At 38.4% G+C, this 22,348-nt stretch overlaps 1 protein-coding gene across 35 annotated transcripts in view; it reads right to left on the bottom strand.

Moving 5' to 3' along the window:
- Window positions 1–3,807: 3,807 nt before the first annotated feature.
- nfasca (neurofascin homolog (chicken) a) overlaps window positions 3,808–22,348 on the bottom strand; it is a 105,698-nt gene continuing 87,157 nt past the window's right edge. For 12 of the 35 annotated variants that reach the window (XM_069514068.1, XM_069514071.1, XM_069514088.1 and 9 more), the window contains 9 exons: window positions 22,010–22,294; window positions 21,228–21,350; window positions 17,508–17,657; window positions 16,632–16,760; window positions 15,559–15,612; window positions 14,896–14,965; window positions 13,805–13,846; window positions 11,480–11,491; window positions 3,808–8,637 (listed from right to left, as the gene is read on the bottom strand). In XM_069514068.1, coding sequence (XP_069370169.1) covers window positions 8,409–8,637; window positions 11,480–11,491; window positions 13,805–13,846; window positions 14,896–14,965; window positions 15,559–15,612; window positions 16,632–16,760; window positions 17,508–17,657; window positions 21,228–21,350; window positions 22,010–22,294 — 1,094 coding nt within the window. In that variant the 3' untranslated portion in view covers window positions 3,808–8,408. Of the gene's footprint in view, window positions 8,638–11,469; window positions 11,492–13,804; window positions 14,491–14,895; window positions 14,966–15,558; window positions 15,613–16,631; window positions 16,761–17,507; window positions 17,658–21,227; window positions 21,351–22,009; window positions 22,295–22,348 lie in introns of those variants that run through there. The other 23 variants (XM_069514208.1, XM_069514214.1, XM_069514235.1 and 20 more) reach the window with 18 other exon arrangements.

Raw genomic sequence — 22,348 nt, 5'->3', positions numbered from 1 at the left:
TTTGACCGGGACATGTCATTTGACCAACATATAAAACAAGTCTCTAGGACAACTTTCTTCCACCTGCGCAATATTAACAAAATTAGAAACATCCTGTCTCAGATGGATGCTGAAAAACGAGTCCACACATTTGTTCCCTCTAGACTACATTACTGTAATTCCTTATTATCAGGATGTCACAGGAAATCTGTTAAAAGTCTCCAGTTGGTCCAAAATGCCGCAGCACGAGTGCTGACAGGAACTAGAAGGAGAGATCATATAACTCCTGTCTTAGCTTCTCTACATTGGCTCCCTGTAAAATTCAGAATAGATTTCAAAATCCTGCTCCTCACTTTTAAAGCCCTCAACAATCACGCCCCTTCATATATCAAAGAGCTTATAACACCATATTATCCAAATAGATCACTCCGTTCACAAAACACAGGCTCTCTTGTGGTTCTTAGAGTCTGTAAGATTAGAACAGGAGGTAGAGCATTCAGCTCTCAGGCTCCTCTCCTGTGGAACCAGCTCCCACTCTGGGTTCAGGAGGCAGACACCATCTCTGCATTTAAAGTTAAACATAAAACGTTCCTTTTTGATTAAGCCTATAGTTAGTTCTGGATCAGGTGAGTCCTGAACCATCACTTAGTTATGCTGCTATAGGTCTAGACTGCTGGGGGAACTCCCATCATCCACTGAGCACCTCTCCACTTCTCTCTGTCTCTCTGCCCCCCCACATTCATTCATTTATTTATTTTAATACATGTCAATTACTATTTCACTTTTTCCTCCCATAGTCTCTTTCTCTCTTTTTCTCTCTCATTTCAGATATCTCTGAGCCCGGAACCTCAGGACAACAACTTATACTATTACTAATTACAATATCGCAGTGATTAATTATGATATCAATTATGTCTGTTATCAATAATAATTAATAGTCTTTACACTGTTGTTTACATTTTAACTAGTCAGATCTGATACCTGATGGCGCTCAAGTGTCCCCGGTCTTTCTCGCTGCCCCTCTCCCCTACTTTCCCCTCCCCTCTATCCCTCTCTCTTCTCTCCCCTCTTTTCCACCCATCTCTCCTCTCCTTCCCCTGTTTTCTTTGCTCACCCCAACTGGTTGAGGCAGATGACCGCCCACATTGAGCCTGGTTCTAGAGGTTTCTCCCTGTTAATGAGGGAGTTTTTCCTCCACAGTCGCCAAAGTGCTGCTCATTGTGGGAACTTTTGGGTTTCTCTATATTTTGATTTTTAGGTCCTGACCTTCTATTTAAATTGGCTTGAGATAATGTACATTATGATTTGGCGCTATACAAATAAAATTGAATTGAATTGAATTGAATAAAAGCAGTGTCCACTGCTCAGTAGTGCATGTCAACAGGAAAATGTAAAAAATATAATATTGTTGTTCATCATTATTGTACTATCCTCTTGAAGAGGTAAATATTACACACATTATTGGAAATGATAGTGATATAGTGTTATTTGTACTCTCACAAGAAAGAGGACACTAAAGAGAATTTGTGTTAAAAGTGTTCCTAATACTGGATCAAGGTGATACTAAACGCTTTTGTCATAATGGCTATGTTAAAAGGTCATGATTTATCAGTATTATAGTTAGTAGTAGTTTGATGTATGCTGGTTATGATTCATGTATTGATATTTGGACTTGAACTCAATAAAAATGTGCATGCCTTGCATTACACTCTAGTTCAATAAGTGTTATACAGAATGTTTACTTTAATCTTATGATTAGTGTTATGCTTTAGTATGATTGTTGTGCATCAGATAGATCAAACAAATCTTAAATTCCTGTTTAAAAAAAAACAGGTCAGGTCTTGTGGGCAGAGTGAGAACAACCTATGGAGATCCTTTAGAATTGAAGGCAAGCCTCCCAACGTGATCCTATCTGGAAGAAGAGATCCATCAACTATTCCTTGTGGTGGTAGGGTGGTGCTGGTCACCCGGACTGCTACATACACTCATAGAGAGTGCATGCTCTTTTAAGGAACTGTCACAGGAACATTAACCAACTAAAGACAGTGGATTGATAAAACACATTGAGACTGATCACAGGAAACAGACTTTAACGACAACTGACTTGAAATGACTCATTTATTTTAAATAGCCCAATTTTTATTTTCATAGAAATAGTTTTTCCAAATGTTTGTGAACTATCACCTGTCGATTTAAGTGAGTAAAGTTACATTTGCATTCAACTTGTTGTGAATCTTGCGTACTCTCATTTATGGTTATTACAGTCTATGTCCCTCAGCTCCTCATTGGACCTAGTAGATAGTTACCTAGACACAAGTTGGTTACATAACCATGACACACCTATAACATGTGGGAACGAGATATGAATCTGTTCTTCGCTAACAAGACCTGTCGAACTGAACTGAAGAAGCCTCTTGGATGAGAGCTGAAACATTTCACTTAATCACATGACATAGCCTCTATTATGAGCTTTAGTTTGACACACACTGTCGGCACTGACTCTCCCCCACACTGTGGTGGAAAAGTTTGCAGTTAATACTGAATAAACACATATGAACCTATTATTGTGTGCCATCGCTTATGGAACGTGACTGAGCACATTTGGCATCTTGTTGACAGGATGCGCTTGGCGCATCTGGAAAAAGGAAGAGATTGAGATTTACTGGGTGTATTAGCGTCTGAGATTGATTTAACCAATCAGACATTGTTTGATATTTCTTTCATCCTTCCCTTCAAGGAGAGTGCGAACAGCGCAACAGTGTAGTCAGTTTGGTGAGGGCTGACTGTTTGAGTCTCAGAGAGAAAGAGGGGATCCAGGCTGTCACAAGGTAAATCTGTAAACTATCTCCCATTCCAAAAAATATTTAATTTCATACAATAAACCTACTTAAAGGAATTAAAAGATAAGAATATAAAAGTATGTCTGTTTATCCCGCCACTAACACACCCACAACATCAATATCAGTAACTTAAGTAAAGAAGCCAAGAGCGATGTCGACAGTCTGCGTTACTGTGAGCACATTGCTCCTGTGTGTCAAGTTGGTCATGTTCCATCTGATGAGAATATATATCTTTCATAAAGATTGTCATCAGAGTAGGCCAAAGGACTTGTGGGTCTCTGAAGACCCTTGTCCTCCTCAGAGACTCTAACAATCCACACCCAGCTCCACGGGATCAATGGGAAGAACACTGATGTTGGTCGAGGGCAGATGGCCGCCCACATTGAGTCTGGTTTTGCTAGAGTCGCCAAGGCTCACGGTGGGAACTGTTGGGTTTCTCTTAACTTTTTAAGGTCTTGACCTTCTACGTATGTAAAGTGCCTTGAGATAATGTAGATTATGATTTGGTACTATACAAATAAAATTGAATTGAAATTGAATTGATGTCATGTTTCAAAGGAATTGATTGATCAGCTTTTATACTGTTTGATCTCGTAACTCCAATTTAACCTCTTCCAGAGCCGATTAGCCATTCCTGATAAGAAGTGAACAAACTTTGTAGGTCTCTCAGCCCTACTGTACCCCAACTACAGAACAGGATGATAAAGTTTAACTAATTTACTCACCACTGCTAACCCATTGGAAGAATGGGCTAATTTTGCACCACTTTCGCACACTGGTCTACGCTGCAATGGTCCGACTCACAATTAAATTTCAATTCAATTCAATTCAGTTTTATTTGTATAGCGCCAAATCATAATATACATTATCTCAAGGCACTTTACACTTTAGAAGGTCAAGACCTTAAAACAACAAAACAATGGTGCACATGCTTTAATAAAAAATATAAAAAGCTAAGAGATGAACAAAGAGACAAGCAGTCAGGAGGTAGAGAAAAGGAGATTAGAGCTTTACTATAAAGAAGGCGTCGCTAGCAGAAGTTGCAACATCTCATCATACACGCATACATGGTGAATATATTAATGCAATTTTCTGTTGAGTAGATGTACCTTACAAAAGCTTTCAGCATGTTGAAGCAAGACGTTGCTGCTCTGATACACTTGGTAAAAAGAAAATGCTAATGTGAGAAATTACAAAAAGCTATACCGCATGTGATCAACCTTTTTACAAAATCCAGTTGCGAATCTCATATGTGCATCAGTGAAATTCAAGACTTTGTAGTTTTACAAATAAAAAGTAAGCTTACAAACTGCACAATGACATTTTTCCCCCATACTAGGTGCGCTGAGACAAAGCAGACAGTAAATAGAGACAATCGACTCTGTATGCACCTCAAATCAATGTTCACAAACACACAAAATGACAGAAAAAGCACAGTGTATCAGCAAATATGTAACGTTCACTTCATTTCAGTTTACATTTGCCCACTGTGACACGGGGGGGGGGGGGCTTGTTGGAAGCTGACTGTACTGTTACTGTAAGACAACAGTGTCAGAGAAAACACCCGACTGATTACCACTTAAATGACATAGATGTATATAAACTTAAATTGGCTCTTGAATTTGCTGTCCAAGTTTACTGCTGGTATGTATCACTTGTAACTTGCATTGAAACAAAGCAACACAAAGATAGCAAGTGGCCATTTTCATAGATTCTGCTTTTGGTCTCACTGTTCTCCACCTGATTTGAATTTGTGGAACTACACTTTTATGCAGGAGGTGATACTAACAACTACAACTGTAGTCCCCAGTTTGTTTCAGGGGTTGGCAGCAGTGCTGTTGATTATGATTGGACACGCGTGTTATCATAACATAACAATTGCAATAACGACATCTGGCATTTAGTAGGAATGGGGATACTGAGAGCCAAACACCACAGAAAGAGAAAGATGAACCAAAATGATTAAAATATTGAGCGCATGGTGGTTTAAATGACTAAAGCTACTGACCAGTTGGAGGCCCCATATAATGGATTGTTAAGATCCTGCAGTGAAAAATTTTACAGTATTTTAGGGAAAACTTCCACATGGTAATCTGGAAATGTTACAAGTTGACAACAATCTGCAGCATTACAGGTCAAGGCGGATGGCTGCCCACATTGAGTCTGGTTCTGTTAGAGGTTTCTTCCAGTTACTGAGGATGTTTTTTTCTCTCCACAGTCGCTAAAGTGCTGCTCATTATGGGAACTGTTGGGTTTCTCTATAATTATGTAACATAATATATCGTATGATTTGATGCTATACAAATAAGATTGAATTGAATGCCAAACCTGGACATAAGAAAAGGGGCATCATGGTGGACAGTAAACATGTATTAACCATATGTTAACATTATACTAGACATTTAAGTAGATGGACATATTCTCATGGGCTAAGAGAGTCTGAGTAAAGTTTAGGCTTCACACAGATTCTCGTGGGCTAAATGTTGCATGGACCCCCCTCAGGGAAAAGGAAAGAATAATCTCAGCTCTTTCTTTTTGGTGATGTGAGTAATGACAGGCTCAACTGTGGAGGAAAAGGCAAAAGCTTGATACCTCTGAGGAAGGCCTCTGAAATGGGACCGAGCTATAGAACAATGTTGGGAAAAAGGGATTTGGAAAGAAGGAGTAGACAGTCTCAGAAAGAATAGTGTGAAGGATGGAGTTTGTTCCAATACATCAGCAAATGCATGTTTTTAGGCCTACTAGCAGTTTTTATGCGACAAATGCTACTAATGGGATATTGCAGAACTTATTTACATCATAGGGAATCTTACATATTCCTCTTTCACAATATAGAATTCAGACCATCATTAAGCAAGTGACTGACTTGTCACAATCAGTGCTATATATTACAATGTCAAAGCAAAGGGAAAGATAGAGTGTAGGGTGGCTCTTGTTGATTGCAGATGCTAGTCAAAGTTACATAACAGAGGTACATGATGCACTAGAGATGCACCTGTTGCATTTGCTTGGTGGATGCAAATTTGTGAATCTTTGTTTTCTTTTCAAATAAAGCATTTTTCAGGGGAAATTGACCATGAAATATTTACAAAGATATGAGACCAACATGTAAAAAATATATCCCAAATAAATAATAAGCAACAATATTCATTTTCTGTGTGGTGGAAATGGTATGTTACATAAATCTGAAAAACAACACAGAATATCAGTAGTACAACATGAGAACAAGAAGAGCAGCACAATAGACAGATAACATGATAAAAGGTACAGTATTTTCTTTTTCTGGTTTTGTTTACAGCAGAAAAGCCAGCTGCTACAAAAATATCTTAATTATACTGTTGAGTTCAATGCCTCTCATGATAAGCGATAACAGATTCTGAAGACATCTTTACTTTGGCTATTTCTGATGTGTGAAAACTAGAATAAGTCTGTCATGAGTGATTATAACAATTGTTAAATAAAGAACTAATATATTAATACTATCCACATAATGTCATAAATAGAAATATAAAATAAATATTTAAAATACCATGTAAAATACAGTTTCTAACTGCAATTAATTCCATGTGATTTAGCATTGGAGGGTCTAATAGCCCTGTTGACCAGCAAAGTAACTACAGTAAGAGCAGCAAAACTCTGTGGTAAAATGAATGAGCACTCACTGAATGATTATATAAACTAAAGAAACATGAGCAAATCACTGAATGGCAGTCCATAAGTCTGCAAAGACAATGACTAGATGACTTATATGGTAGTAGGACAAGTGAGACACAGAGCACGCCAACTTCTTAAAACGTATTCTGTTAATCAAACAGTTTTCTCTTTCTCTGCAAAAATTAAAACCTCAGCTCATTTCATTTCAAAGTGGGTTGTGAATTTATATATCTTCATGCTGTAAATATTGTAGTTTTAAACGTATCCTGCATAACCCTATTGCTGTTTTTTTTGTATGCATAACAAATTGGACAAATTTCTAAACAAAAATTGTGGGAATGGATAAGGTGCCAACCATTCTACAGTGTGATTAACACAATGCCATGAATTGAAAATGGGGGTCTGGAGAAAAATATCAGAAAGAACTCAAGTAAATTGGCGAATACAGTAGGCCTACAAGTTAGGTCAAAGTTAACATCTGTACATTGGGTGTTTGGGACTAAAGACTGTAATAAAAATCTTTTTCAATTTGTGTACATACAATACAATGCAACATTTAGTCTGATCACCTTAAACTTCTCAAGCTGTATTCATGTCACACAGGAGAGAATGTAAATCAGCCTCCAACCTGAAAACATTATGATTTCGAAAATTTGGTGTATGGATATATCACAGTTTGTCATTGAAATGAACAAAGCCATCCAACAATTTTGGACATATAAAACATACTTATTATACTTACATATGGCTAACAAATGAGAAACTTACAAAAAGCAATAGAATATTGTAACACAGAATAACCGAATAATTACGGTGATAGTTGGAGCTTTACAGTCCCCATCTGAACTATCCCATTTGACATGAATGCAACATTAGCCTGCATGCTGACTAGGTTATTCACTGAGTTGTAGTCCACTTGCCTTTCTACAGTGCTCCAAAATATTATTTAATGGGATTCATTGAAAAAACACCATGACAAAGTGTGTTGTTCGTGTTGAAATGGCTTTTGTTATGGCAGCCATTTTGATTGATTGGATTAAAGATTTAAAAAAAAACATGTCTACCACATGATACAAGGCGAGGTGAATAAAAAGCATGGGAGTTTGGAAAAAAGGAACTCAGATGTACTGTTAACTGACCAGATTTAAATCATAATGGTATTGAGGAAGTGACAGTGCATAGTTTTGCGGGGCACTAAAATGTGTGCCAGGACTGTGTACAGCATTCATTAAGATTCAATGACTCATCTACCAGCTGTGGAAAAACTAAAATCTTTCATTGCTTAAATATCAATATGATAAACATATCTGCCAGCATCCTGTTGAGTTTGATGGTTAGAAGCTGATATGTTAAAACATGGGGCGAGTGTGTGTGTGTGTATGTGGGGGGGGTTTGTGTCTAACCACTGTGTGTACTTAACTGGGATGCTACACTGATGTATGAGGGGCGCATCAGGAAGGAGAGCAGTGACACTGACAATGTTCAGACCTGGAACAAACAAAGGAAAAATCTCTAAATAACACTTGTAGATGCCTCCAAATACTGGAAGCTGCCCAGAAGGCACACTTCAAGTCTGTGTGGGTAAAGGGCAGGCAGAGCACAGAGCAAAACAAGCACTGTCCACTTTGTCCAAACATCACCTCAGATGGGCCATATTTTAGAGCTGGAAACAAAAAGTAAAGGCTTGTGGTCTAATTGCACTCCCAAGTTTCTCCTTGTTATCATCAGAGGAAAGTCTAAAGTCTACACAGTCTCCTGACAGGCCCTGCTGCATTTCTTCTGTGTTATTGGTGTTTTATACAGTAATATATTTGTGTGTGTTTGTCTGTGTGTGTGTGTTTGGGTGGGGTGGGGGGTATATGGTGCTGTTGTAAAACCCTAAAATCACTGGGTGGATTTTGGGGGGTACTTAGTCCCCCATGTGCTGCTGGGAGGCTATGCCAGTGAGTAGATGGCATTGACAGGCGAAGTGGCCTCGGAGCTCTCGTTGCCCTCTGTCTCATCCTTGTCCTTCTTCACCGTGTACTGGCCAATAAAAGAGCCATCCTCGTTGAACTGACCATCGCCACCTTCACCATAGTCCACCAGGCTGTCGTCGCTTTCCTTCACATTGCCATCCAGCGAAGTCTGGCTGCCCTGCAGAGGCTTGTTGTCCTCATCGCTGCTGCAAAGATACATGAGGAGACAAAAGTTCGAGGTTAAAAAGTGAGCAGGGTGTTTTTACAGTGTCAGCAGGAGTATGGGATCTTGCTACTGGCATAGGTTAAAGGGGGAAGTGAAAGGTTATGGAAGTTAAAGATAAAGAAATTAGATCAAATCCCTTTTACTATTGACAACTCTTGGTAAAGTGGTTGATTGTTTTAGTCAGACCAGAATTTTTCCAGTTTTTTCTAAAGGATAAATTAGATTGTTTCAATCAATACAACACTCGCCTTTCAAAGGACACTTTTTGATCTTTGTTTATTAAAAATAAACAAATGCAACTTTGGAAGATTAAGCCTGCTTTAGCTAAATCAAGTTTATGTTTTATAGTTTAGGTGTCTATATAGAATAGAAAGCCTTTAATGTCATCACACAATGAAGCATGGCAAAATTACTGTATAGTTTGAAGGGTAAATGTGTAAATCTTTTATTATTTTCCCATATCACATATCCTCACACATTCTCACAGTGTATCCATATGTGAACATGTCTCGACACATCCACAGATTCAGAGCAGTTTTTACAAAATTGTTGCTTTTAAAGCAAGTTGCTTCTAGTTGGCAAATTGTATGGGTACATTTTGGTGCAGGGTGTGATGATCTGGGCTATTGTGCTATTTGGGTATTATGCTCAGGTAAGGGGAGATTCTCACATGTCTTACATGTCATGCCTGAATGGGATTAAATCATGACCAAAATGGACAAAATAAATAATATATAATCTATTAATGTACATATGCAATGTGAGTACTCAAAATACTGAAAGAAAATCCAAATCAATACTTTGAAAACATAGCTGCCCTCACATTGTGTACCAAAGGTGCTTGTAGATTTACAGCAAAAGTTTTCACCTTTGTGTTAAACTCAACCCTGTCTCCTAAAAACATTTGTATAACTTACACTAATATGTTTGAAGGAAACATAATGCCACCTGGAAGTAACATATTAGTGAATGTATCTGCAAACCATTCACTATCAGCATAAAGTGCTTCATTTGTTTTCTTTTTGTCTTTATCATAACCAAGCCCTAAACAACAAGGGGGACTTGACATGAACTTTAGACTCTGTTGTCACAGTCCTGGTCTGGAAAAATGTTTGTCAGCAAAAAACAATCAATATAGGAATTACATTTCCTCCAAAAAGTGATGGGCAAAGCAATTAAGCTAACCAGTATTTTGTGGTAATTAAGAGATAAATACTGTCCTCAAACAATACATTTGCATACACATGCTAAATGCTGGCCATATTCTTTCATGAGATATAAGCCTGAAAAGTCCACTGAAACTCAGAGTTGCAGTTGATTTCAGTTCAGAGTATAGCTGCATGTCACTTGACTCTGATTTCAGGGAGAACATCATGCACAGGGAGAAAGAGCTCTAGACTAGCATATGGTTTCTTGTCTCATATCAAGCACTCAGCATGACAGTGGCAAAATGCATTTGAAGAATGCAGAACTGAGATATTTCTCTTCTCTGCTTGTGGAAGAGCATTACATTTCAAAATGTACATCATGTATTCAGATGCTCCACGAGGACAGAATCTGTACTGTTGCTTATGAGAATCATCATGCTCCATGCTAAACCACAATGGAAATCGCACACATCATTAGATACAGTTTATGACCCAGACATGTAATCATCAAGAATATAAATGGACCAAGGCAGATGTAGCATGATCAAGGTCCAACACAATCAAAATCCAGCAAATTCGGCACAGATGGAATCCAGAATTTTTTTTTTTTCAAAGCACAGAAACTAGAGTAGAGCAAGAAGCAGAGCAAGAAGCAGCTTTAAAAAACAGATGCTAGCATATGATAATGTGAGGCTCTGAAATAAAGTTATAAGCTAACATAAAGTGGATAAATGCTCGAGAAGAGTAATATGCAATCTGATTACACCATTGTACCATGAATTCAGTTAGCATGAGGTTTCTGTGTTGCATTTTAGACTAAATAATGACTGTTGTTTTGAAGGGCTGATTTGAGCTGTTTACATTCATTGTAGAGCTTTTTTCAAGACTATCAGTTTTATATGACACCACTTAACCGCCACACAGGCAGTTAATGATTACACATAGGTAGGGATTTTTGATGTCACAAAATCTTTGATATGGACGCAGACATCTTGCACTGTTGATGTCATTCAGGGCCAGAGTCTGTGCAGTGGTTGCTGAGCCGAGGTATTAAGGTCCCACCATACACCCCCCAAAGGATCATAAGTCAGCTTCAGTTTTCAATCATGACCTCTCACCTCACTTTATATAGCATTGAATAATTAAAATCAAACTCATCACAAACATGAACACTTGGACAACACCAGTATGACAAGAATAACGATTGTCACCACCTTTTCGATAAACATTTATTTAACACGTACATGATTTTTTGATGTTTATGTCCCATCTCTTGGAGGAGACATGCTTTATGTAAGATATTGCAGCCAGCTACCAACAGCAACACAGTAACTGGCAGAAAGAAGGATACTCTTTAAGAGTGCCAGAAGTAAATCAGAGAGGCATCTCTCCACACACGACCGCCATTGAGATGCTTCAAGATTATAGTTTCTGGTAAACTATCTCCCATAGCAAAATGGATTAACATGAAGTGAATGCTGAGTTCACTTAGGAGATTTGTTTTGGGAAATAGTTTTTTTAATGGATTACACATGCTTAGAAGTTCTTTTGATAGATAATATTCAGGCAAGAATGGCTCTAACAAATGAAAATGCACTGCAAAGGAGCAATAGAAAGTGAGATTCTCTTAGAGTGGGATTAGGAGGACTCAGGTGATACTTCTTCTTTTCATACCTTTCAAGAGACCTTTTCACCAATGAGGAAATTACATTCCAAAAAGAGACAAAAAACACAGAAATGAAGGTGAGGTGGGTAGAACAGAAACAAACAGCAAACCAGACATGCTAAATAAACAGATACTAAAAACAATGTTGATGTATTGAGATGAAGAATAACAATGACATTTACAAGTCTTTGCTCAGGTTGGAGGCGAATACATTTCATAAGATAATGACATAAAACAAAATACTGGTTTGACCTTTAAACAGTTATGACAATCAATTATAACAGTAAGGTCACTAATTCTTAACCATAGAATCATGGCAAATTTTGATTCAAGAAACACCAGCATGTTAAGCAGTCAGGCAATCAGACAGAAGACAACAGCCCAGTATCCTATAATGACTACACATTGGAAAAATACCACACAACTGGGCGGCTGTGGCTCAGAAGGTCCACTAATCAGAAGGTTGGTGGTTTGATCCCCTCCAGTAAGGGTGCTGAAGCATCCTTGGGTCAGCCTAAATTGCTCCTGATCTTCCGCAGTGTGTGAATGATGTTGGATAGAAAAGTGACTTATGGGAGTGGATGAATGTGACTAGTAGTGTAATACGCTTTGATTGGCCAGTAAGACTAGAAAAGTGCTATTCAAAAGCATTTAATCTAACTAATGATTGAAATGGCCAAGTTTTCAAATATTGACATTCTTATGATTATGTGGCATGAGGCTTTGGGCTGTAAAAACGTTTCCAGTGGCCAAAACACTTAATTTGGTGGTAAAAATGAAAGATAGGTAATCTGAGAGGTCACTGAAAATCCTTCATATGGCAAGTTGAAGTTGAGCAGGCTGTACACTGTAATGGATGGTTATGTAATGGGTATTTGGGGTATTAACTAGAGTCATAATTGATCCATATACAATTGTTCACATTAGGTTTCCTTTTCTTTTGTGTATTAAGTATTTCCTGATTGATCAGACTGTCGCCATATTCTCAGAACTCAGCCATTGACTTGTTTGTACAATGCTTTACACTATAAGACCCCATGTAGTTTTGAAATAGTAAATTTGTTTTTATAATAGAGTTTATTATGTTTAACTCTTGCCCTGTACAATAAAATTAAACTAAGGATCCTGCTGAAAAATTAAAGAATGCCAAATGAGTTGGAGAAAACAGAGGATCTCTGGATCTCCAGCCCATGTGCACCTGGTGGTAGATACTTTATAAAACAATATAATTAGCCTTGAGAGGGGTGAAGTCATGTTAGCTTGAACAGAAAGGTGCAAGACCTCCCACACTATAAATACTAACCATTTACCATTTATCCTAATGTACCTGATATACAGATGTAACTCCCTAAAGGGCACAAATCTTTAATTGTTATTCTAAAATTATGGTGTGATGCACTGTTAGGCTGCTCTGTAGCTTATCTTGCACTGCCACATACTATACAGCAAACCTTATGTTTGGTATGTTAGTTGCAAAGGGGATATCACTCAGTATAACCCTGAATAACTCCCTTTCATCTGATATCTATTGTGGCTATTCCTCACCATGTGCTTTATTTTCATCGAATGATTGACTGATGTAGGCTGTAACTGCAGCTATCTCTGTCTTGTTTGGTTTTAATGTGGTTATTTGTGGTTGTTGTAAAAAAGAATGAATTTCACCTTATTTAGCTCCAAACTGTTTTAAGAAATGTAGAGTGGAGTTTTTAAAGTCACTTGTATCAGATTTACTGCAATATTTGTGAACTGTCTTTTCTTTTTTTTTTATGTAAAAAACTGAAACTGAAGCCTACAACTCTAACCAATGCTGTAAATACTATACATCTATTGCACTTCTGTCCCTCCTGGGAGAGGGATCCCTCACATGTGGCTATCTGAGGTTTCTACATTCTTTTTCCCTGATAAAAGTAAAGTTTTTTTGTAGTAGTTTTTCTTTACTCTTGTTGAGGGTTAAGGGCAGAGGATGTCACACTTTGTTAAAGCCCTATGAGACAAATAATGATTTCTGAATAAAATAAAGTTTGTATAGCCCATCTGTCTGTTAAACGGACCACACAGCTAGGATGTCAAACACTTTCTATGATGACACTCATTGCATTGTTCAAATATTGCTTTTAAAGCTAAAGCTGGCCAGCTAAACTGATTTTGATGACATCGTTAATGAAAACTGTTCATTTATAAGGTTACCAAAATGCCAATAATACAGATTGTCCTGTTTGAGCACCCCAAACAAGTTATACTTTATCCCAAGACCCTCTCCCCAGCTCAGGTGAAACATCTGCTCCACCCGACATGCACAGGCTGAGAAAAATGCCGTGCCGAAACTTGAGTACCTGTTTTCGTTTTCGTTCCTGTCAGGGACAGATGACCCATTTCAGCATGGGGGAGAGAGAGGGACGAAATGTGAGGAAAAAGTGGAGACAGCAAGATAGATGTGCAGAGAAAAGAGAGGAAAGAGGACAGACAAGCTTCACATGATACATGCATGTAAGTTCTTGCATGCACACACACAAAAACACAGAGACACAGAGCTGGAGTGGAGTGAGGTTGATGCATTAGCACCAGGGACAAAATCAGAGTAAAGCAATGACCTCAACTGTAAAAGAGGGGTGGATGTTAATATTAGATCCATTATTGATTAACAAACAGTGCAGGATCTTGGGAATGCATGAATCAAAAAGTATTAAGCACAAAAATGCAGCATTACAATATTTTAGCAAAGAGGTTAATTGTGTGTACTTTTTATTTATGTATGAAATAATGTAGATAGTATGGATTCTGTAAAGGCCCAGATTCTTGGTGCTCATTTATGGCCATTCATTGTTTACTGTTGTATTTTCATCATTAGGATCCAAAATCAGTTATATGATTCAGATATATATTTTTTCATTTAAGGGTATCTACAATTAAAACTAAAAAAGCTGCACTGTCGCTCTCGAAGAGTTAGAACGAACATGTACATATCAGGTTTAGAAAGCAGGTTAATCTCAACAAGTTTTTAGTCAAAGCTCAGTGGGACCTGGAAGGAGAGAAAGGCACAGCTTTCATCAACCCATTCATTTAAGACATGTTCTACAGCATATACATATATACACACACATATACATATATAGAGTCCTGTTCTCCATGAATCAGTTGTTAGTACTAAACTAATTGGCTGAACTGTTTCATAATTGATGCACATCTCATCTGATCTGAATTTCCACTATCCTCCCTGCTTACATCACTTGCTATTGACAATTTCTGCACCTGGAACCAATAATTAAGAAAAAAAGTGGAGGATGGACACCATCCTAATCAATATACCACTATTTCTGTGACTGATAAATATTTTTAAATGAACTTCAAATTATTTTAAAGGTCAGTATTCAAACACAGATGATGTACTTAGGCAAGGCAGTTAACAGTCTTTAATTATACTTACTGGTAATCAAAGGATCCATCCTGGTCTTTCTGGTCCACTGAGTCTAAGGGGAGATCTTTTTTGTCACGCACTGAAGAGACAAGAACAAAAGTGACTTTATTAACCTTTGGCTGAGAGTTCCACTGCTATCATGGTTAAATAACATACATAAAAAAATCAACATGTTGAGGAGTTTCTGGAGTTAATTTCAACATATTACTGAGTTCCCTCCATTTGTCTGTAGCCTTAATTTATCAAAATGTTAAGGTACACTATGTCCCAGCTACATACATATTCCCTACTATCATATCGTACTGATACTATAAATCAAACAGATGTGTGCCTGTACTACTTTGGCAAACTGTGTACAAGTAATTACTGATAAATAGTGCCTGCAGGAAGACATCATTCAGTTGGTGTAAATTTTTGAATTTGAAAACATCAATAACACAGACAATAAATCTATGCTTTGTTTACTGTTTTATCATAGTATACAACTGGAACACAATGCAGGTTTAGGGATTTTTTAGCTTGTTTTAGTTTGGTTGTTGGGTTGGAGTTGTAAAATGCATAAGTGCTTCACACAGTAATGAAAACTTGTTTTACTCCAGTGTGTGCATTTGTTGCTTGACTTAGTTCATCACTGCATGTTAGTTCTTAAAAGCATCACATGTCAGCACCTACCGAGATATTTTGCGAAACCAGTCACACAGCAGCCACCTAAACATTTTATAGAAACTGAAAAACATTAACACCATTCTCATTTCTTTTGTTTCAAACCATTTAATTATCAAATGTGTAGATCCAGACCAAAAGCAGGAAGCATGACTTAAGCCATGGTAATGCACCAATTAATCAACTTTTATTTGTATAGTCCATATTCACAAATCACAATATTCCTCATAGGGCTTAGCAAGGTGTGACATCCTTTTTTAGTACCTCACTACAATCACTTAAGAGCAAACTATAAAATATCAGATAATCATATAATTTTAAACATTATTGCCATGGTAATGGCAGACAGAAATTAGTGTGAGCTAAGTAGAATGTTTGGTATAAATTCAGTAAATTGAGCCCAATGACTTTTGATTAATTGAATACAGAGAGGTGTTTTAATCCTGATTACTATTATTATTTAAATTCAAGTATTTAAAAACCACTGTCATGCGAGCAGTAAACCATACATGTGGCATTTCTGCGGTTAGGCAAGCACATGGCTGAGAAAAGCACAAACTCGCCTTTCCCTACACACTCACTCCTATAAATCAGAATCTTTTTTGCGTATCCTGTACACTGTTTTATAAATAAGGCCCCAGGACAGGGATTTTTCTTGTTTTCTATTGGTCTCGTCTTCAATCCAAACAGAGGGTTTTGAAAATGTGAGGACTGAGGAGAGGACTGCTTCCTGTGTTTACTGGCTGCTATAGCTGCCTATGTGCTGCTACATCACTGGTTCGGAACAGTCACGTACAATCACTATTTCCGCCCATACACTCTTTCTATGTGGATTGACAACACAACTGCATTTACACTTGTGTTCATGATGTGTCACTGACCATGCATTTACACCTGTCGTTAATCACCCAAAAGGCATTGACATAACAGCAAAACACATTATTTCTCAAAAACAAAATTAACCAGATAAGCTACAATTTAAAACTCAGGAGAGTTTATTTTTAAAATGCTATGTTAAAATTTAAAAAAAATTCTAGGAATCTTCCTCTTACTGGTATCAAAGACAAAGTGTCAGGTCTCACCTGGATATTTGCCACCACGACTCCTTTTGATGAAGCAAACGATGAGGAGGATCAGTATGATGAGCGCAATGGCACACATCAAGCCAATGAACCAGCCCTGAGTGGCGATGTCTACCTGGTCTATGTAAGCTAGAGACATACATAAAGCACATACACAGGGTGGGGCAGAGGGAGAGAGAGAAGAGTTGAAACACAGTGAGTGATTCTCAGGGCCATAATGAGTCAGACACCAGACAATCGATTCACATTGCAAAGCACTCAACTCAGAACCAGCATTATATAATTTCCCCCAGCTCATATCCAAGATTAAGTTGTACAAAAGATCTCATTCATAACAATAAGGTGGTTATCTACTCAGAAAAGTGTGGGAGAGACAGTTTTGGTGTGAAAGATGCTTTCAGTGATAAGGTTTCGTTACCACCTAAATAATGAAAATACTTTAAATGGATCTGAATAAATTAAAGGCAAAGGTAATTGCAGCAGCATTTGTAACAATATACAGATTCTTGTCAACGCTGTTGTTATAATCATAAGATGCCTCATTTGCCAGGTCAGACCAAGCAGCTGTGGTGATGGCCATAGGGTCACCCTCAGCTCCAGTAGAACTGATGATTGTTGTTAACGTATCATATCCAGCAGTAGGTGGCAGCTAAGAACAGCTATTTTTACATGAAAGCATCTTGTAACTAGCCTAATAACTATTAAACAAAGAAACAACGCAGGCTGCTTTTGGAAGAACATGCATGCTGTAAAATATCAAAACCGTAATAACTCACCAAACATTTACTTGATTGACATTCTACTACTGACAGACTTGCACCCAGAGTAGCCCACCTGGCTGGAACTCTGGTTCCACCTAGCCTGGTGTCGTCTCACCTGCTTTGGTCTTAAAGGTGAAATAATTGCTGCTGATGCTGTTGAGTTCATGGGAGTAAACCCTCAGACGGTACGCGGCACCTGCGATCAGATCCGCCACTCTAATTGGGGGCTGTTGATTCACTGGTACAACTTTCACCGTCTTGTCGCCTTGGAGACACAAGAAAGAGGCCGATCACACTCCGGGGGTGTGGCCTTCATCCCACAATAATGCCTGTGCTTTCTAGTTAAGGTCACAGCATCACAATGTTTTGTAAGGCAGACTCTTTTCTCTGAGTGATGGCAGGGTTAGTGAAGTGAATTGAGACTGAAAACAATGCAGTGCCCAACCTCATCATAAAGATTTATTCACCTCTGAACAGTACAGAAGAAGACACATGTTACTATTGAAACTGTCTAATCATCAAACCTAATGCATGAGAAACAAAACTTTGAAGCTCAATTCAGCTCCCATTTAGGATCATTCTCCTCTTTTATGGCTCACAGACTATATTTAGTGTATGACTCTCTACAGAAATCTCATCTATCAAATGGAGCAAAGGTGCAGGTCCTCCTGGTACAACCACCACTTTGGTGTTCAAACATTCACACTCCTAAACTGTCTAGCACATAGGCAGGTCTGCAATCATGTTTGAACCAGATAGAATTGCATTTGACCACAGCAGAACTCCCTTGTGTAACATCAGGGGCTAAAGTGGCAAAGCATTGTTCGTCTCAATTAATCACAAAGTGACAACAACCCACATCTTTTCAGCAAAAAGACATGTCGGTCATGGCATGGCCAAGCTATGAGCATGACTCTGAGGTGGCAGTGAGAGAAGAAGGCAGCAAGTGGTGGTGACATCATGCACCATGCTACCAACCATTTAACAACAGTGAAGTCATCCAACAGTAGTCATTCCAATGCCATGCAAGTAACTACCAGTCCTCAAACCCGCCGAAAAAAATGCCAATTGTTGAAAGAAGAGAAGCACTGCAACTAAAAAAAACACATGCAAATTCATCGTCATCAGTCTGACAACGTGTGCTGCAAACAACTCGACCAAAGACAGATGACTAATGTCTCTCCAGGACGAGACACAAAAAAGGGACAAAATGTTATTTCAAGTGTAAATAACATTGTGTGTGTGTGTGTGTGCTGGTGAAGAAGAATTTGCTTTTGTTTTATCTATAATACAGTATGTGTCCAGTGTGTTGAGCTCTCAAGGCCACCCTACTCCAATGTCCTTAAAAGTTTAGTGTTTAGGATTTAGTGGTATCTAATGGTGAAGTTGTAAAATTCAAGAGCAACTGAATACCACTCCCCCCAATGTCTCTTTCCAAAGCTGGTTTCAGACATGAACTCCACAATGGGGCCCTGGACTTTGCATTTCACATATGACCAACCCAGCAGGAGAATCTCTACTCAGACACATTTACAAAAAAAGCTCTCTATTGTGGTCTTTCCAAATTGACAACTATGTCAGTGTACGTTGTCTCTTTTTCATTCTGAGATATTTTTATTCCCCTCCCACCTCAGTTTTGTGTCCATCATGTGCTAGAAACATAATTAACCTAACTACTAACACATAGTGACGTTAGCTGGCAGGAAAAACTCAGGAGAATGTCCAGAGCCCTTTGACACAGCCCCTTCCTGTACTTTTTGGACTTCAGTGCATGTCTGAAAGCAGCTCAAGAGAGAAGAATAACTTTCAGGCTGGCACGTGCACACATCAAAGGGGGCTTGAGCCCCTGTCCTTCATCTTGGGTGTGTTATTTTTTTTTTTTTTACAAATTAATAATAATTCTTAAAAAATGTTCAGAGTTACTATTGTTGGTATGTTACTATATTTTAAAGACTACTGACAGGATATCACGACACTGGGTCCAGCTCCCCCCTGGCCTCACCCCTTGATCTGCCCCAATGTAACCCTTTTAACAAATATTATTAGAAATGGCAGAGCAAAGGATGGATGGGAACAAGTGTGACATAACTATTGTGCTGTTTCTTGAACATATGAAGATGACTTGGAGTGAACATGAAAGAAATTTGATTTAAGAAGGATGGAATATCAGATGTGAGACACCAGAGGGTCTCTGGCTGATTTGAATCAGTGTGTGTGTGTGTGTGTGATAGAGAGAGAGAGAGAGAGAGAGAGAGAGAGAGAGAGAGCTGTCATGGCAAAGCTTTTAGATTTGACCTTGAAAAACAAGGGATGGGTGAGAGGGATGGAGACCATTAGATCAGCCCCGTCACCCTCCTCTCTTCCCCCCATACCCTTTCACTTTCTATTCACATTCAGACATCATTAAGAATTTAAGCCACTGCCACTGAATAACAGATCCTTCCATCTTTCTGCCCTTAATGAAAGCTCAATGAGTGTTGAATCAGTAGAAAGGGAGACCCTAAAGGCAGCGTTTTTTCAATCTCAACCAGGAATGGAGGATGTTAAATAAGCAGACTTCAAAAGTAACATCAAATGCAAAGCAAGAGCAATTGAGTATGAAAGCATGAGAGTGGTACAACAATTCAGCAAAAGCAAGCCCACCAGCCCACTGACAGTGCTGATCAAACCAGAGCCATTCAAAGCCAGGCAGCGTGTTGAAAGGTAACTATTGTGATGGTGGACTGCACAGGATGTAGAGACATGATTATGATTCACATTTTCTACGTCAAAAGAGACAGAAAGAGTACAATAAATATACAGATACACATACTGCAGTATATTTCACATTTTAAGTTCAAACTGAGAAATGAATCTTTAACTAACAATGTCACATCTTCAAGTAAAAAGCTGATAAAAAAAACAACAGGCCAAGGGAACAGCAGCTGCTGCTGCTACAGTTGAAGCTTTGATCTTGTGAGAAAGATATCTTCTGTTTTGATAGAAGAGCTGTAAAAGCATATTTAATTTTAAAAAATTGACACAGAACAGATCAATTTCTTTTGGCATTCTCTTGCCTTTCTTGCATTCTGTTTTTTTCGAATCTTGCTCTGTTGCACTGTGAGTAAGACAGGAACAAGGACACATTTCAGCAAAACCCTTTAGCAGGGGGTTGGGGGGGTTGAGGCTAGGATCCTAACACTCAGGAGTAGTCAAAGTTTGTATGAAAAAATGTTTGCATAAATTACTGAAGCAGAATCATTCTTTTACTTTTCTGTAAAGGGAACTCTGATCATGTCAACCATGATCAAATTCTGGCAAGAGGACCAAATATGATCAGAAATGCTGGAAATCTAATGTGAATTTTATAAATAAAGATGGACTGAGCAGTAATCAACCAGTGCTGTTAAAGATAATCTTCTAGAGTCTCCTGTGTAACACACTAAACAAATCTTTGGATTTTGTTAATAGCAATAAAGTGACAATATATAATATGAGCTCTTAAGTGCATTTCAATCTTTTTTGTTTTTTGCACTTGGGGACAAAATGTTTGCAAATAATTATCAATTCACTCTGCAAACAGTAATGATTTGTAATTACCAAAACCTATAGCAGATGGAAACTGCAATTCATCAAATCAATTGTTTGTCATTTGAATAATTGCTCATATAAAAAAATATCAATTAGTGGTTTTAATAAAATTTTTGACATTTTGCCTGCTCTCTGAAAAAGCCCTCTGTTTGCTCCTACTCTTGTAGCTCCACTGATATCTCAAATACTTTGTTTTTGGTTTACTCATTAATAAGTTCAGCGCTAGGTGTTGATAGCTCAAGGTGGGCTTGGTCTGGTTTCTTACTGTCCAGTGTGAACTCTAGCACAAACTCGCTGCTGCCGGCCGGGAAGTTGTGTCTCCAGCTGACGTTAGCGTAGTTACTGTTAGGCTCCACCGTCAGATCCCAGATCTGCCGCCCAGGGGCCACTACACAAGGGGTGAAGGGGGTATAGGGTTAAAGGTCAAAGCAGGGGTAAAGAGGGCACAGTTATAACAGTGTCACACAGAGCTCCATTTAGAACTATGCATGGTACTATCACTAAGGGAATGGTTGTTTAGGTCAGGATTCATGGTGAACATGGTCCTCTCAAAACCACAAGTAGAAATGTTCATGGACAGAAAATTCACCCACAGTAAAGTTCTAGAGGATTTTTCAATTCATGAATGACGTAATTGCATTATTTACTTTTGGTTTTGAGTGAATTCCAAAGCTAGTTAAACTTAAAACTAGATATAGATTAACTGAACTTGAAATATGTGGCTCTCCTAATTACAAAGTGTAAAAAGATACACTATCCAAGAACGTTACAATTATCAATGTCCATTTAATATAAAATACATTTTGGATTCTCACTTCCTGACTCAGAGGACAGTTGCTGGCTACATCCCAATATTCTGCAGTAATTCCCCACTTTTTGTGCAGTAGGTACAGCACAGCTTATTGGAATGCAGCCCTGATGTAGTTTCCTGATTCGTCAGGTGGGAGAACGCAATTGTCCCATTATATTCATAAATTAAATTGCCATTCAAGATGAACTTAAACACAAGATAGACGGTTAAAACCATAATTGGGCAACGGGATGTACCCAACACATTCTGATCGGTACGCCTGGTGGTGATTAGCACAAGAGGTGTGGTGGTAGTTGTCGCCTCAGTTGCAGTGGTGGCGGTAGTAGGAGTTGTTGTAGTAGAAGTAGTGGTAGAAGGAGAAGTTGTAGCTTTAGGAGTGGTAGTAGTTGAGGAGCTAATGGTTGTAGGAGCGATGGTTGTAGGAGCGATGGTTGTAGGAGCGATGGTAGTAGGAGGAAGAGAAGCGAGAGGAGGAGGAGTGGGAGTGAAAGTTGAAGCCACAGAGGCATCTGTAAGGTTGACTACAAGGGAGGAGGTGGGAGAGAGCAGAGGGTTAAACAAGCCATAGGAATATC

Source organism: Paralichthys olivaceus, chromosome 2, assembly GCF_024713975.1.
Source record: "Paralichthys olivaceus isolate ysfri-2021 chromosome 2, ASM2471397v2, whole genome shotgun sequence".
NCBI lineage: Eukaryota > Metazoa > Chordata > Actinopteri > Pleuronectiformes > Paralichthyidae > Paralichthys > Paralichthys olivaceus.
Note: the sequence above shows the minus strand (reverse complement) of the source record. Positions and strands in the feature narration are given on the sequence as shown.